This window comes from Lichenostomus cassidix, chromosome W (assembly GCF_008360975.1).
Source record: "Lichenostomus cassidix isolate B80296 chromosome W, HeHo_3.0, whole genome shotgun sequence".
Taxonomy (NCBI): domain Eukaryota; kingdom Metazoa; phylum Chordata; class Aves; order Passeriformes; family Meliphagidae; genus Lichenostomus; species Lichenostomus cassidix.
Window position 1 is genome coordinate 21,819,884 of NC_139510.1, and position 17,396 is coordinate 21,837,279.

Genomic DNA, 17,396 nt, shown 5'->3' on the forward strand with positions numbered 1-17,396 from the left:
CATTACCATCTCCACATCTCTCAACCAGGCACTTTTCCAGATCACTACATTCACTTACAGTCAGGTCATTAAGGAAATTTCCCAGTCTGTCCATTGACCTGAGACTTTCATTGCTGGGACCAAAGCCCCTTCACAGCAGTTGGCTCCAATGAGCTGACAGGTTCCCCACTTGACTCCCTACACATGCCACACACAGTTAGACCAGGTTTCCTCACCAACTCCACCCTGGGTTTATCATAGCAGAGTCTCAGACCTCTGGTTCCTTGAAGTAACTTAATCATGGTGCAGTGACACAATAACAGCTGGAACTGGTGCCTCTGGAGAGACAATCCAAACAAAAGAATCCCTAGACTTGTATTACAGTCTGTGCACCCATTCCAATGGTGATTTTGGGTCTGGGGTCTTCTCATTGTTCATTGGCTTCTGCAGGGTTTCTGGGTGATTGACTGGTCACCACCACAGGTCTGCTTGCCCTTAGTTAGGCAAAGGGTCGGTGCCTGATCACAGCTCGTTGCCTGGGGCTCCAACCATTTCCCCCATCCAGGGCAAACCTTGCAGCTTGTGCTGCACCTACACACCAACCTACTGGCCCTAGGTGTATTCCTCAATGTGAAAAACGAGGTTCACTCTCCTGTTAAGAATTAAAAGTTTAATAAAAGACAATAGGGGACAGATATAAGGAGAAGTGCAGCACTGGGTGCTTGGCATTCAGCCAAAAAGCACACCCAGTATGGACAGAGACACCCTTTACATACCTTTCAGCCTAATACATATTCATAAACAATTATGCATATTCAAACTTTTCTCCAAACTAGTTTGCATGTTCCAGGAACTGCTTAGCCTAGTTCCTCCTTGGATAAGCCTCCTTGGAGCATGTACAGTCCTCTTTAATTGATTCTGTTATCACTCCCAGATTGTAGTTCCTGCAGACGACAGGTGGAATGTTGGAATGTCAGTGGCAGGGTCCGTTCATGGGATGTTATCCAGTTCAAGCAGGCAGTTCAAAAACTATAACAGGTATTTCACTACTACGTCTAAGCTTAGCTAGCACCAAAAAGAAAGACAGTCATCGTTACACAGCTATTTTTCACAGCAAGGCTACCTTTGTAAAAAAATAATTAAAATTATACACATAATATCCATTGAATAATTTGCAAAAAGCCAACATTATGATATGTATTTATCACACTCAACAAGGTGAACACCCCGATTGATCTAGTCTGCTTCCTTTCCCTCTAGCACACCCATCATTCTTGAGCAACAGATAGGATTTCTACACTGATGCTTTTCTTCTAAAGATCTGGGATGGGAACTATCTTGATAGGAAAGATGGGTGCTAATGTCTTTACAAATGACTCGATGGGTGAGGATCTTTAGGAGAAATGGGTGTTAATGTCTTTGAAATGGGTCTTAATATCTCTATAAACATGAAGCTGCACAAGTTTGTTACAGAACCCAGACAGTTTGACCAGACAGTTTGAACTCCTGAACTTTAGGGTAATAGGACAAATGGGTCAATGCAAAGTCTATTGCAGAACCCAGATAGCCTGAACTTTGGGGGGAAAATGATGATACATGTTCAATGGGGAATATGTGGCAGGCGGTTTGGGAAGGCTGTACCTTCCTAGTACCTCAGCCAATAGGGAAAGGAAGAGGGCAACATGCAGCCAAGAGTTTAGGGTAAAAGAAGGCTGCGTCCTCCAAAACCAAGAGAAAGACCCCATGCAGTATTCCCTAGTGGACTCTGTCCCTTTATTTGATTGAAGTTTGCATGACTCCTCTATCTCCTTTGTGGACACTGGCTTTTCATAGCATGGCTTTTCGGCACAATCTGAACAAGCAACAGGACTGCCGAAGGGAGCTGGGTCCTGCACTTAGGTCACAACAACCCTATGCAGTGCTACAGGCTGGGGGAAATGTGGCTGGACCTGGGGGTGCTGATCGACAGCTGGCTGAACATGAGCTACCAGTGTGCCCACGAGACCAAGAGACCAATGGCATCCTGGCCTGTATCAGCAATAGTGCGGCCATCAGGACCAGGGAAGTGATTGTTCCTCTGTACTTGGCGCTGGTGAGGCCGCACGTCAAATCCTGTGTTCAGTTCTGGACCCTTCACTACAAGAAAGATATTGAGGTGCTAGAGTGTGTCCATAGAAGGGCAACAGAGCTGTGGAAGGGTCCAGAGAGTAAGTCCTATGCGGAGCAGCTGAGGGAGCTGGGGGTGTTTGGTGAGAGAAAAGGAGGTTCAGGGGGACCTTCTCACTCTCTACAGGTACCTGATGGGAGGTTCTAGCAAGGTGGGAGTAGGTCTCTTCTCCCAGGCAAGTAGCAACAGGACAAGAGGACATGGCCTCAAGCTGTGCCAGGGGAGGTTCAGGTTGGACAGCAGAAAGAATTTCTTCATGGAAAGGGTTGTCAAGCATTGGAATGGGCTGCCCAGGGAAGTTGTGGAGTCACCACCCCTGGAGGTGTTCAAGAAACAACTGGATTTGGCACTTCGTGCTATTGTCTAGTTGACAAGGTTGAGATCATTCAAAGGTCGGACTTCATGATCTCAGAGATCTTTTCCAACCTTAATGATTCTCTGATTCTATGATTCCAAATTTTTGTTAATATAACAGCAGAATGTATCATCTTCAAAGTAAACTACTTCCCTGGTCCTTATTTCTGAAGTATCACAAGATTTGTTTTAATCTTCAAATGAAATCATGCCACATTATTTACTCAGCCATGCTGAATTTTTTGAACTTAATTTTATAAAAATATTTTTAATTTAATATATAAGTGAAATGTAGATTAATATATTTTTATTAAATATAATCTCATGGCAGAATCAAGACAATATGGGAAAACAATTACAACTACCAGCATGTGTACTATGCAAAGATTGAATGGTCCAAGCTAGAAATCAATAATGTTGTATGTTGATTCACAACAGAATAGTAACTGATTTTATAAACTTAGTGTGTTCAGAATTATACTAAATAATAATTATATAGGAACAAAGCTGATAAAATTATTTATTACAAAACATTATGCCTTTGATTCCCCAAATGATTCAAAGTTTGGACATAATTCATTTCATCTTGTGCTTCATTTCATAACTCTTGGGTAAAATATAACAACTGTTCAATAGTGCATAGCATTAAAGAAAAACAGGAACTACTGTGAAGCAAACAGTGCTAATAAAAGAAAATGGAAAGAAAGGATTGGTGTGATGGTTTTGACTGAGATAGAGTTAATTTTTTCCACAGTAGCTTCTATAGGTGTATTGGGTTTGCATGACCAGGTTTTGGTAGCGGGGAAGCTACAGGGGTAGCTTCTGAGAGAAGCTGCCAGAAGCTTCCCCTATGTCCATCACAGCCAATGCCAGTCAGCTCCAAGATAAACCCACTGCTGCCCAAGGCCGAGCCCATCAGTGAAAGCAGTACCACCTCTGTGATAACACATTTAAGAAAGGAAAAGAAATTACTACACAGAAGCAATTGGGGCCAGCATAGAGAGGAATGAGAATATGTGAGAAGAACAACTCTGCAGACACCAAGTGATTTAGGGTGAACTAGAATTTATTAATTTAAGAGAACTAGAAGCTGGATAACAATAATAATTTTTGAACAGATTTAGAAGGCCAGAGATTGGATAATGATTTACTAAGATTTGCTTGCTGAAGACAATTTATTATTCGCTTAATGATTTTGTGCCTACCTAGTATCGGGGAGGATATAGACAAGAGAGCCAAATAATTGAGAAAAACTACTGAGTGAGACCGAACATCCTGCCCTTGGACCCCAGAACTGGTACAAGTTGGTTCTAAGGCTTGGACTTGGACCAAGAACCAAGGGAGCATGTGCAAGGGAACAGGGTGAAGAGTTCATCCTGAGGAAGACTACTGACTTCACCCTCATTAATCATTCGGGACCCTCGCCCACAATTAATCTGTGACACTGCGCTTGCGCGAGCATATTTAAATGACGTTTGAACTCATTATAATACAAAGCAGAGATAGGTAATGAATATGTATAGGGGCTTTGTGTAACTTTATGCATATGTAACCTGTAACCTAATATAAACCTAGTGAAGTGCTGCTGATGGCGTGCATGTCTCTGGAGGGGCTACCCCCCATGCACCCCAGCTGGAATAAATGCTTACCTACTTCATAACTATCTGAGTTGTGGAGTCAATCTGCACCTCACAAGGGCAGTGGAGAAAGAGGGGGAGGAGGTGTTCCAGGTGCCAGAGCTGAGATTCCCCTGCAGCCCATGGTGAAGACCATGGTGAGGCATCTGTGCCCCTGCAGTCCTCGCAAGTCCATGGGGGATGCAGAGATCCACCTGCAGCCTGTGCAGGAGCCCCATGCTGAAGGAGGTGGATGTGCCCAAAGGAGGCTATGACCCCATGGGAAGCCCCTGCTGGAGCAGGGTCCTGGCAGGACCTGTGACCCTGTGGAGAGTGAGCCCATGCTGGAGCAGGTTTGGTGGCAGGACATGTGACCTTGTGGGGGAATCACACTGGAGCAGCCTGTTCCTGAAGGACTGCACCACGTGGAAGGGTCCTATGCTAGAGCAGTTTGTCAAGAACTGTAGCTTGTCAGGAGTCACATTGGAGAAGTTTGTGAAGAACTCTTTCCTGGGGGAGTGATGCCAACTGATTTTTGCCTTTTTTTCTTTTATATATTCTCTGTATTATTTACACATATATTTGTAGCTCTGTAGCCTATTATTCTATTAGTAGCTAGTCCCAGTAGTTTTCCATACCCTTTTCCTAGGCAGAAAGACAAAACACATTCCAGGGGCCCCTATCCTATCTCGGTTTTCCCTGGCTACCAAGGTTGAAAACAGCTCTTTGAGACTGTCTCGGGTTGGAGATAAGTTTAGGAGAAAAGTGTCCTGAAATGAATGCCTCCCCCAAAGGAAAAGAGTTTTTTAGGACTCCCTCCCCTCACCACAAAAAAATTTCTGGGATGAAAGTGAAACAAACCTGTTTCTCTAACAAAACAAATGAAGTGCCCAGCAAGGCACAGGGGAAATGGAAAAAGGATATTGAACCTGCGAAGACAGCTGATGGATTTTAGAGTTCTTTCCTTTTTTCACTGGCTTAGCCCCTCCCAAGATCCAGTAGCAGGACTGAGTAGCTCCGGCAGCTTCCTGCAGGGTGCCAACCGTCTCCCCAGGGGTTGTCTGATGTTGAACAAAAAAGCAAGCTGAACAGTCCAAGAAGGAAAGCAGAAGTCAAGGATTGCTCTGGCAGTCCCAGGAAAAGCTTCTCGTTAGCTAACAAACCAAGCAGCTAGCAGAAGCAAGCAGCCTAGCTAGCAGCAGCTGGAAGCAGAACCCAAGAATGCCACCCCCCCACCCCCCCGCTTCCCCCACTCCAAGGCCGAGAAACCTGGGGAAGAGTTTCAAAACAATCCGCGCTGGCAGAGCTTCTCTCGGCTGCTGGACGCAGTTTAAAGCTACAGGAATCCATTTTTGGGCATAAAGCAGACAATAGGGGATACAGTGATTAAGGGGGGCTAGAAGTTACTGATTTAGGGTGGGCTAGAAGTTGGATAATAATCTTCTGGAACTGATTTAAGAGGCCAGAGGTTGGAAAATTATTTACTAGGAGCTGCCGGCTGAAAATAATATTTGCTTAATGATTTTGTGCCTACCTAGCAAAAGGATAGATACAGAAGACCAAATAATTGATAAAAATTATCCACTGTGACCGAACATCCTGCTCTTGGACCCCAGGACTAGCTCAAGCCAGCTCTAAGGTTTGGACTTGGACCAAGAAGTTAAAGAGCATGCACAAGGAAACAGGGTGAAGAGTTTATCCTGAAGAAGACTACTAACTTCATCCCCCACCACCACTGGGACCCTCGCCCACAATCAATCAGATGGCACTGCACCTGCGTGAGCATATTTAAATGAACTTTGAGCTCATTATAATACGGAGTGGGGATAGGTAATGAATATGTATAGGGACTTTGTGTAACTTCATGCATATGTAACCTGTAATCTAATATAAACCCAGTGAAGTGCTGCTGAGGCGTGCATGCTTTTGGAGGGGCTACCCCCCCGTGCACCACAGCGCTGGAATAAACACATACCACTTCATAATTATTGGAGTTGTGGAGTTCATCCGTGCCTCAACAGGATTATCATAACATCACCCCAAGACAGAGACACATTTTCATGAACAAGGTACAGCTAGTACCAAGGGGGGGGGCTCCGGAGAGGGTTTAACCGGGGGAAAATTACCTTACCTCTTGTGGTCCTCATTGGTGATTTTTCAAATATGCTAATTTGCTAAACTTATAAAACCATATTCACCCCGTGAGGGGTGGGTTTGTGTGGATATTTTTCCATATCTGCCCCTTGGAGGCCTCTAATAAAGACCAGCTTTTATATTATCTCCTATGTTAATATTATCTCAAAAGTGTGTTGTTTTACTTCTAGGGTCTTTAGGGTATAAGGAGGGTGTGCTGGTATGAAAGTAAACTGAAGGGAAAAATGAACCACAGTCAATTACCTTAAAAGAGATTTCAGGTCAGAGTTGCAATTTAATAAAAAGATTACAATAAATGCAATGATACACAGCAAACTGGCTTAAACAACAAAAGTCAGAGTACAACCTGGCACCCTGTTGATCAGGGTGGTGGTCGCAGTCCTATCAAGTGGTGATTGCACTCCTGTTGAAGTGATGGTTGCAGTCGGAAGCAGTGGTCCCATGGAAGTTTTGGTCCTCCTCTGGATCTGTCAAGTGGTGGTGGTGTCCCAAATCCCCAAGACCAGAGATTATATATGCTTAGGTTTGGGTGGAAATGCTCAGTACCTTCCCCAGGGTGGGGAGTTTCACAATGGAATGATATAATCCTGTGAGTCATTGCAGCTACCTATTCTGCTGGTGCCATTGAATCCATTATGGCCCATTAGTAGTGGTGACCCTCTCAGGATGGGTGTGACTGTGCTGGTGTTTCCCCGGAGGGAGTTATCACAGCTGAGTCATTGGTGTGAAGAAAAAGAAACACCACCCTGCCTTGCAGGGTTTACCTCTTTTTCCTTATCTCATTTAACACCCATCTTATAGCCTGAAGTGACGAGCTACTGCAAACAACTCATCATTAACAGTTTGTCAGAAATGACATAGAGGGCAGTAAAATACACAGTTTGGTTTACGCCCACATAGTGTTAAACTGGCCCTCTACTTCCATAACCAGGACAGAGGGGCCCCACATTGAAGCAGGTCAAGAGTGTGAGTGTTAGCATGGATAACACATAATCACGAAGGTTATGTGCAGGTGCCTTTTATTCGAGCTCAGGAAGACAGGGGTGAGATACCCAAATCTGACTTCGACATTGATCTGAAGCTAATACATTTTATACTTTTCCCTTACGAAACAGTGGTATGATCATATGTTAATCATCAACTTAATATTGTTCCATTGTTTTCCCCCAAGCATGACTTTAAGCCTCCCACAATATTTCTGATTTATTTTGCAGGTGTGAATCCGCATGAATTAGCTGAAACAATCCCTGACATTTTCTAAACAATCTTCGTGTTCATGTCACCCTGAGCCCGTACATGCAGTTCTTACCTACCCGCATTCCCAAAGCCTATTTTAACTATCCCGATTTTAGAAACATTTTAACCCTATGTTAACATGAGGAGTCCTCCCTCTGAGAAGAAAGCAGTGGCAGAAACAACGTGTGATTAACTGACCGCAATACCATAATGTAAACGCCATAAAAATTACAAAGTAATTAGGTTGGAAGGGACTTCAGGAGGTCACACTCCTGAGTGCCACAAAAAAAATAATCTCAAAAACCAGAGAGGCAATGAAACAAAAGAACAAGCATCAAACTTACCATGGACTTGATTGATTTCTGAATTCTGAGAAAGAATTTCATCTGCTAATTTCTGAGCAGTTGGCAAAACTTCTGTGTGGTGCACTGTGATCAAATACTGTACAAATTTTTGTAGTTGGTCTCTGTTCATTTGAAACAGTGTCTCTGAAATGGGAAGATGCAGTTTGATCTGATCTGGCTTGCGGATCCGGTATAAAGAAAGTGCCACAACATGGGCACAGTAAAATATGTCCTTGTTTCCACAGCTACAGGTCACTGAGGTAATCTTGCAACGATCAAAACTGATAGCTACATTGCAAACAGTTTCTGGCTCCGATTGCATTGCAGGGTCCGTCACGGTGCCACTCAAGTGGAAACCTGTGAAGGGAAAAAAAGGAGGACTTACATTCTTAAATAAAATACCATATCTCATTATTGAAAACCTTTAAGTAATCAAGCAAAAGTCATGTATTTCTGAGAAAGAATATATCTCAAAGAACTTGCTTTAATTACAAATATGATGAACCCTGTCTTTTCTGTCATACCCTTTTCATATCCAATAAAATCAAAAGGAGCTAGTTTACAAGCCTCTTTGCCATTCCATCACAACATTCATAAAATTTTGATAGTAAGAAAAAGTTACTTGGTAAATGATAGCAGCAGAAGCAGAGTTGCATCCAATTAAGACCAATGTGAAACTCCCAGTAGTTCAGCAAGCTGGCAGCAATTTTCCAAACCTCGCACTAGAGTCTGCATCTACCAGCAAATTTACCGATTCTTTCAATAAGTAAGAGGAAAGTAGTGCACTCTAGTGGCACAAACCCTGGTCGTAATCTCAACTCTGCCACTGATTCACTGACATAAGTCACTTAACCCCATTGCTTTCACCTCTCCTACCACTGAGCTGATGCTAAAGCTCATCATCAACCCAAGCAATCTGGTAGGGCAGCTATGTTTGTGTAGCTCTTGGGAAATGGAAACTGCTGCAGTTACCAATACACAGGAGGTCAGATTTATAATAGTGAATGGGACATGCACACACTGCTTCAGAAGTGTGCATTTCCACTTGGCATGATAAAGCACAAGGCAAAAGAACTGGGTTTTCTTATATTTTAAGAAGGTATGGTATACCATAAGAAAGATTTTCACTTCAGCCACTACTCCACAGAGCACCCTGTTGAACCAAGGTCTCAAATGCTATTCTCTGAAGATCAGACCTGAACCCATGTCTGTTTTCCCAACATGAAGGCCCAGGTTTGGCTCTCAATACTTTATCACTGCAGATTTTGGGTGTTTCTTTTGGATTTTATGTAAACAGGACTCTGATTTTTGGTTCAAGCATTAAGTCAGAGTTATAGATACAAAGCAATACGAACAAATTATATATTATTAGTATTACACTTGAACAGACTGCACACATCAAATCTCGAATGGATATTACAAGTAAGGTGGTTTACATTAACTGCTTATAATGGAAATGATATAAATCCACACTCCCTCAAAGTCCAAAACTGATTTAGTATTCTTGTATTTCAAGAAAAGTGTGTTGTAGGAAGCAGTATCACATGAAAATAAGGTGGAAAAAAAGAAATATATACATAGCTCTAGTCCAAAATATTGCAGCTCAAATTGTTTTTAAGAAACTCTTAAATCTACTGGAAATTAAGAGGAAAATCTAATTTTTTCCATTTGTTTATGCTGTGCATTTCAGAGCAGGTTGTGCAGTCAGTATCACAGTTTGGATTACATTCAACTACAGAAATTTGATACTCTACCCTGATTAAGTCATAGACAGAGACTCTTGATTTTTGCAAGATAATGTTTATCAGTTAAAGTAGTTAGATTTGAAGAGGCAGCGAGCTGTAAAGTGCACAGAAACAAAAGGGGGGAGGATGAAGAAGCCCAGGCATACTTGGCATTCCTGCTCTTGGCTCCACTCAACACTTATACAGAGAAGGGGAAGGGAATTTCCCCTTGAATCATGAGCTCTTCCCTCTGTCTTTCCCTTTGTTTTTTAAGTAATCATAGCATGCTCCCATGAGTGCCCTCTCTCAAAAAAGAGGCATTGTTAAAACTTATCCAGCTCTATTTCAGGTTAATTTCCAGTAAAGGAGAGATGTATAGGTGGTCTCAAGGAAATTGTATAGGAGATATCTTTTTTTAATATCACTTTCCTATGAAGCATATATCAAAGTCTGTCATCTATGACCTGAGGAAAAGTATAACACTTGAACACTCAAAAAGGGCCTGATCCTACTCCTTCCTGCACTCAGTAAATAGCTGTATTAGGTCTGGTTGAGCTGGAGTTCATTTTCCCATAGCAGCCCTCCCAGTACTGTGCTTTGCATTGGTAGCCAGAAAGGGGTTGATCCTAGTGAGGGTACTTCAGGTCTGGCACTGCAAGGGTCAGATAGTGAATACTTTGACCAGGAATGGGAATAGAGGGTCCCTGCCTTTGGCCAGGAGGAGGAAAAGGATGACCAGGCATACTGGACTGTGTGAATTCAGTGGTCTGGCACATCAGATCCACAGAAGTACAAGGCTTTGGTAGACACTTGTGCACAGTGATGCCATCAGGGTATAGAGGCACAGAACCCATCTGGATCACTGGAGTGACAGGGGGGATGTAAGGAGTTGTCTGTATTGTAGTGTGAGTGGAGCTGAACAGGGGACAAGTGGCAAAAGTACCCCATTGTGACTGGGCCAGAGGCCCCTTGTATCCATGGCATCGACTATGTCTGGAAAGGGTACTTCAAGGATCCAAAGGGGTACCAATGGGTTTTTGGTGTAGGTTCTATGAATACAGAGAAGATCAAACAGTTATCCACCCTGCCTGGCCTCTCAGGAGATCCTGTTCTGTGATTACTGCAAGTTGAAGACCAGCAGATGACAATTACTACCAGGACAGTGCACCGGCAGCAATATCATACAAACCGATAGTCCTTGGCTCTCATTTATGAGCTAATTGATCAACTGGAGAGCCAAGGAGTGAACAGAGACTCACTTGCCTTTTAATAGTCCCATATGGCCAGTGAAAAAGTCTGATGGAGGGTGGAGGTTAACAGTGGGCTATTGTGGCCTGAACGAAGTGATGCCACCACTGAATGCTGCTGTAGCAGATATGCTGGAACTCCAGTATGAACTGGAGTTGAAGGCAGCCAGGTGGTATGCTACAACTGATATTGCCAATGCATTTTTCTTGATGCCTTTGGCAGCAGAGTGCAGGCCACAGTTTACTTTTGTGTAGAGGGGTGTCCAATATACCTGGAATTGACTTCCCCAGGGGTGGAAACACAGTCCTTCCATCTGTCATGAACTAATCCAAACTGTACTGATACAGGGTGATGCCCCTGAACATCTGCGATACATCAACAACATTGTGTGGGGCAACAAGGCAGAAGAAGTGTTTGAGAAGGTTAAAAGAATAATTCAGATTCTTCTGAAAGCTGGGTTTGCCATAAAGAAAAAACAGGTCAAGGGGCCTGCACAGGAGATTCAGTTCTTGGGAACAAAATGGCAGGATGGATGCCGTCATGACCCTATGGATGTAGTTAACAAAATAGCAACTATGTCTCCGCTGGCTAACAAAACGGAAACACAAGGTTTCCTAGGCCTTGTGGGGTTCTGGAGAATGCATATTCCAAGTTATAGCCTGTGGCTAGCACAGACCTTTCCCATGGGAACTTTTTCTCTCTTCTTCCTGTGTTTTATAAACAAAGATAAAGTTTGGATGTTATTAAAAACAGTTTCTCGGATGTGGACAGTTCAGGCCTGGCCAACCAGGCCTAGGGGGAGGCTTCGAACTGACCAATCTGGGTGACCTTTGAAAAGTCTATATAAGATGGAATTAAATAATAAAATCTTCTTCTGGATGCCACCTTTTGAACCCGGGTCTTCTTACTCTGCTAGCGGCTCAACAGCGACAACAGCCAGTTTGTGAACCCCCTCTATTGAGTGCCTATGAAGAAGAACCATTTCAAGCAGGGCCTTGAACAACAACAGGCCTTTGAGCAGATAAAACAGGAAATAGCTCATGCAGTAGCTCTTGGACTTGTTCGGAGAGATGTTTTTGTTAGAGCCAAAGGCCTCTGCTGCTTTTCGTACTGCCACACTGGCAAGTGTGGGGAATGCATGGGAGGTTGAGAGAAGACTCAGCCAGGACAGGTGACCCCAACTGACCAAAGTGATATTCCAGACCATATGGCATCATGGTCAGTATATACAGTGGGGGAAGAAGGAGGAAGGAAGGACATTCAAGTAACTGTTACACGTGATGGGGCCCTGCTTTCCTGGAGATGGCTGAACACCTGCCTGCCCATGTGTCGTGGGTTTGAGACAGAACTTTTGCCAGGAGGACGCACGAAGAAGGGTAAATAGGCTTCAAGCTTAAAGTTGCAAAAAGTGTTTAATTACTTAACAGAATTGGAGGATAAATGCAAGGTAAAAATATACTTTTCATACATTATTTTGTTCACTCCCCCCCCTCTCTCTTACGAACTTATAGTATTCACTCTTTTTCTTCTTCTACAATCTACAAGCCAGGTGGGGGGGGGCAGGGTGTGGGGTTTTTTTTTAGTTTACAGAGCATTTTCTCAAATTTATTCATTACTACAATTTTTCTACTATAAATACTCTTTATTTCTACTTGTTTTTCTCTCTCTTTAGACAGTTTTTTGCTCTCACCCCCACCTTCTTAAGAAGCAGTTTCTGCACTCACCCCCCCCCTTTTTTTTTTTTTGCAAACTAGCAACATAGACAGGGGGCAGGTTGAGGGGTCTTTTGGTCAGCTTAATTAGGAAAAGAGGTTTTCTATTTAGCCAGGGGTCTTTCTCACGAGAGACAGTTTTTTAGGAACTTTTTTGGCGTGGGTCTAATCTCATGAGCAACATCCCGCCCGAATTTTTGCTGCAATATGAGTTTTTTTTTTATAAGGTGCTGTGCAGATTCTTTCGAGCTGAGGCCAGGTTGCTTTTATGTCAGGAGCAAGGCCTATTTTTTTTAGTTAAGGCCTTTTGCAGTTTTAACTCTTAGATGAGACTCCCACTGGTTCACAGTCTTTTCTAGGCATCCACCTCCTCCTCTGGAGAGAGTTGTGGGTGTATTTTTGCATTTTTATGGACTCTATGGGCTGCAGGAGGAATTTCTGGCTCCCCCATAGCTTTTACTACAGCTAGCAAAAAAGTTTCAGCTCTGGTGCCGGAAGCACTGGAGTACTTTTTTTTTCTCTCTTTTTTACTGACTTTGGCACTCTTTATGTTGTTCTCTTTTACATATTTTTACCTGCACTTTTTCTTCTTCTAACTACAAAGTGAAAGAAGTGCGCTTTTGCTTTGTTTTGACTTTTTCTTAAATATGTTTTCACAGAGGCGTAATCAGCACTTCTAATTGGTTTAAACTTGGCCGGCAGCATGTTTATTACTTTTAGAGCTATCAGAGATTGGTTCTGCTGGACTTGATGTAAAAACTTCTAGAACTTGCACTCAGGACACACAGGAGCTATCTTTGTGCTACACCCCACCCCTCAGACACTTCTCTAGGTTTATTAGAACAGCTTTTGAGGGGCTCAAATTTCTCTTAGATGTTAAAAACACTTTATTGATGTTTTGGGCCAATCAAAACCACCACACCATGGGAAGCACTAAATGAATTCCTTGTTTTGCTTTGCTTCTGTGTGTGGTTTTTGCTTTCCCTATTAAACTATTTTTATCTCAATCCACAAGTTTTCTCACTTTTACCCCTCCGATTCTCTTCCCCATCCCACTGCTGGGGGAGTGAACAAGCGGCTGCATGGGACTTGGTTACTGGCTGGGGTTAAACCATGACAAATGAGTTATCAGACGATGAAAGAGGCCACGCTCTATTTACTGATGGATCCTGTCATGTGGTAGGAAACCATCAGTGGGGAAAGCTGCTGTGTGGAGTCCCACATGACCAGCTGGTAGACCACTGAAGGAGAAGGTGAGTCAAGGAAATTTGCAGAAGTGAAAGCCATCCAACTAGCCCTAGAGATTGCTGAAGGACAAAAATGGCCTGTACTTTATCTCTATAGTGACTCCTGGTTGGTGGCTAATGCTCTATGGGGGTGGCTGCAGCAATGGAAAAAGAGCAATTGGCAACACAAGGGTAAACCCATCTGAGCTGCTGCATTGTGGCAGGACATTGCTGCATGGGTAGAAAGCATGACTCTGAAGGTATGTCATGCAGATACTTAACTGCCCAAAAGTTGTGCCACTGAAGAACATCAGAACAATGAACATATAGATAAGAATGCCAAAATTGGAATAGCGCAGGTAGACTTAGACTGGGAAGGGTGAGCTATTTATAGCCCAGTGGGCCCACAAAACTGAGAAAGACAGTAGAACAGAACAGCATAGCTTTGGGAGAAATAGATAAAGGATGTAATTTAGGCAAACAGAAGTCATGCAAAATGCAAGCAGGATGCCAGCTCAGCTCTGCAAGGCTGACAAAGTAGAAGTTATGCAAAACAACAATATTGCGCTTACTCAGAAGTGGGGGTCGAGGAACAACCACCTAAAAAGAACACCGGATGTTGAGGACAGACCCCAAAGAACCATATAAGGACTTCTGATAAGGGGTACGTCTATGTAAACTAAAGTAATACATCAAGTAAATGGGGATAGCTAATGAATATGTAATCAGTGTGTATGATAAAAACTCTGTTTACCCAATACTCAGGGCACTCAATTAGAGGAAGGATCTTCTGAGTGACCAGCGTGCTGCAATAAAGAATGCCTGCTTTCTAATACTCAAAACTGTGTTAGAAAGTTCCTATCTGGCTGATTTTGGTATCATTTTTGGTGACTTCAGATGGGACACTCTTCCTGATCTCCTGTGGATCCAATGGATCTCTGAATCTTCATGCCAGCAGCATGACTTTCCTGGAGAAGAGTGCAGATCCCTGGACCAGTCTGGGACACGGGTAAGATCCCATTTGATAATAAGGCATTCTTTTGGGAATCCTGCCCATATAAGACATGTTGATCTTTCAGCGCAGTGGATGGGTTATATGATATTCCAGAATTTGGTATTTGACTTGGTTTTATCAATCAATAATTGTTTTGGTTTTGTATTTGTATTGTAACATTTTGGGTCTACTATTCAGAGATGGGTAGTAGACAATCTAAAGGGGACATTCTGAAAAATCCCCACTTGATTGGGTTTTGCAACATTGGAGAAAGATTGGCGGACCCCCTGGGGGAACAGCTACCAGGGAAAACTTGATTAACTATTGTAATCAATAGTGGCCATTGTACAAACTAGACTCTGAAGAAAAGTGGCCACAAAATGCAATCTTGAACTATAATACATTGTTACATTTAATGTTGTTTTTAACATGGGAAAAGAAATGGGATGAGGTTATCTATGCTGATATGTTTTTCACTCTGCAGAATCATCCAGAATGGCAGAAAGATTGTGGCTTGAATCCAGCCCCCTCAGACCCTTTTGTGCTATCTCTTGAAAAGGAAAATCAAGGAAAATGGTTAAAATGTTGATGTTCTATGTGCAGCATAAGACAAATTTTTTCTAAACATCTCCCTGAAAAGGAAGATGATTTAGATATTATGGTAAATCCTAATTGCAGGTTGGATGGGGAACAGATAATCAGGCTGCTGAGACTGATATTACAGGGGAACTGGCATGTAAAGAGGCAGATTTAGCACATCTCTAAGAGAAGATAGAGAGGATAGGGAGGATGTAACAAGGAGCAGAGGAGAAGATAGATGAGATAGAATGGTTGTATCAAGGAGCAGAGGGGTTTAGTTCGATTGCAGGGAGAACTAGAGCTAAACACAGAGATGATAGTAGCTCCCCTCCATCAGGGAGTAGGATTGGATGGGCCAATCACAGTAAAAGTTCTGTTTTCAATAACAGACCTTAATAATTGGAAGTCAATGGCTGGCACCTACTGAGATGACCCAGACAAAATGGCAAAAGCATTTGAAATTATGTTTAAAACTCAGGATACAGACTGGAAGGATATAGACACTATCTTAGAAATGTTGTTTGATAATACAGAAAGAGAGATGGTTGTTAAAACCAGAAGATTTGTGGAAGAGCAGATTTTGACGGGTAACTTGCCAGGTACATTGGACATTAATTTTCCCACTGTGGATCCTGAGTGGGACCCTAATGTGCCCATGTTTACAGAGAGATTAAATCGATATAAAAAATGGATACTATATGGAATGAGACACGCAATACCAAAGACTATCAATATATAAAAAATATTCAAAATTAGGCAGGATGAAAAGGAATCAGCTACTACATTTTTTTAATTGACTGAAAGAAGCAGCTCAAAAATATACTGATATTGATTCTGAAACAGAGGAAGGAAAAACTCAGTTAGCCCCCATATTTGTGGGGCAATCCTCAGATGATATTAGAAGGAAATTACAAAAGGCTCAGGGACAAGACCAGTATGATTTCAGGAAGCTGTTAGATGTTGCTTGGGGAATTTATTGGAATAGATAAAACCAGTGAGAAATAACTAACCAAAAAGTAGTTGCAGTTATGGAACGAATTTCCAAGGGAATGGTGCCCCCAGGAGAAAGGAAGGGGACAAGGCTGTGGACAACCTACCTAAACCCCCCACAGGAGACTTGGTATTAATCAATGTGCATATTGTAAGAATGACGGGCATTGGAAAAGGGATTGTCCACAGCTAAAACAAAAAAGCCCCCCCTCTCGTGGCTGTCACTGATGATGAATGAGGGGGACTGGAGGATTCTTCTGTTGGAAAACGCAGTTTTCCAGCAAAACTCATGCTAACTGAATTCTCAGGCCTCAGTAAAATTCCAACAAGCTACAGTGGTTTGTTTGCCTGAGAATGTTCTGTGGGAAGAATGTCATGAGAAAGATTAGGGAGTCAGAAGTGTTATGAGAAAAGAATAAGGGAGTTAACAGGAGGATCCCTGAATGTGTGAGAACAGACTGCAGGTGTGTGTGTGTATCTATGAATAGTAACTTCTCTAACAGTATATAAGTCTCTCGTTTGGTGAAATAAAATGGAGCTTACTTTATATCTCATATTGAGACTGCCGTGAGTTCCCTCTCATCGTTTCTCTTTATTCTTCCCCAGCAGAACCTGCGCATAAAGCCAAGCTGGGAAATGAGGAGGTAAATGAGAAGGTGTTGCGGTGGCTCTGAACTGGCTGGGACCGGAAGGCCGGCCACAGGGGGCACAGTACCAAGAGGGGGGCAGCTGGGTATAAGTGGTTTACCTGAGCTCTCCTGGTCATGGTGAGTGACCATAAGCCCTTGCGGTCCAGAGATTAAATATGCACCAAGGATGCTAGTAATTGGCCCCGCACACTCCCCCTCCCCTATCCCTTTTATGGGTACTGTTCTAGAGAGTTCTCCCCCAGTTGGCACCCCAGTGGACCCCTATTTTGTACCCCTCCCCATTGTTCTGTTATTGGTTTATACCCCTGTTCTGGGGTGAGAGTAACCCTGTGTATTCCCATATCGTTTGTATGCTCAGAAAATGTGGTCCTGCAGCTTTAACTGTATTCAGCCAATGGGAGGAGAGCGGGTTGTTTAAAACCC

General features: G+C 42.9%; 1 protein-coding gene across 1 annotated transcript in view; it reads right to left on the reverse strand.

The window, feature by feature from the left end:
- LOC146425684 (zinc finger SWIM domain-containing protein 6-like) overlaps window positions 1-17,396 on the reverse strand; it is a 275,081-nt gene that overhangs the window by 144,231 nt on the left and 113,454 nt on the right. Inside the window, exon 2 of the mRNA XM_085041575.1 lies at window positions 7,851-8,207. Coding sequence (XP_084897701.1) covers window positions 7,851-8,207 — 357 coding nt within the window. The remainder of the gene's footprint in view (window positions 1-7,850; window positions 8,208-17,396) is intronic.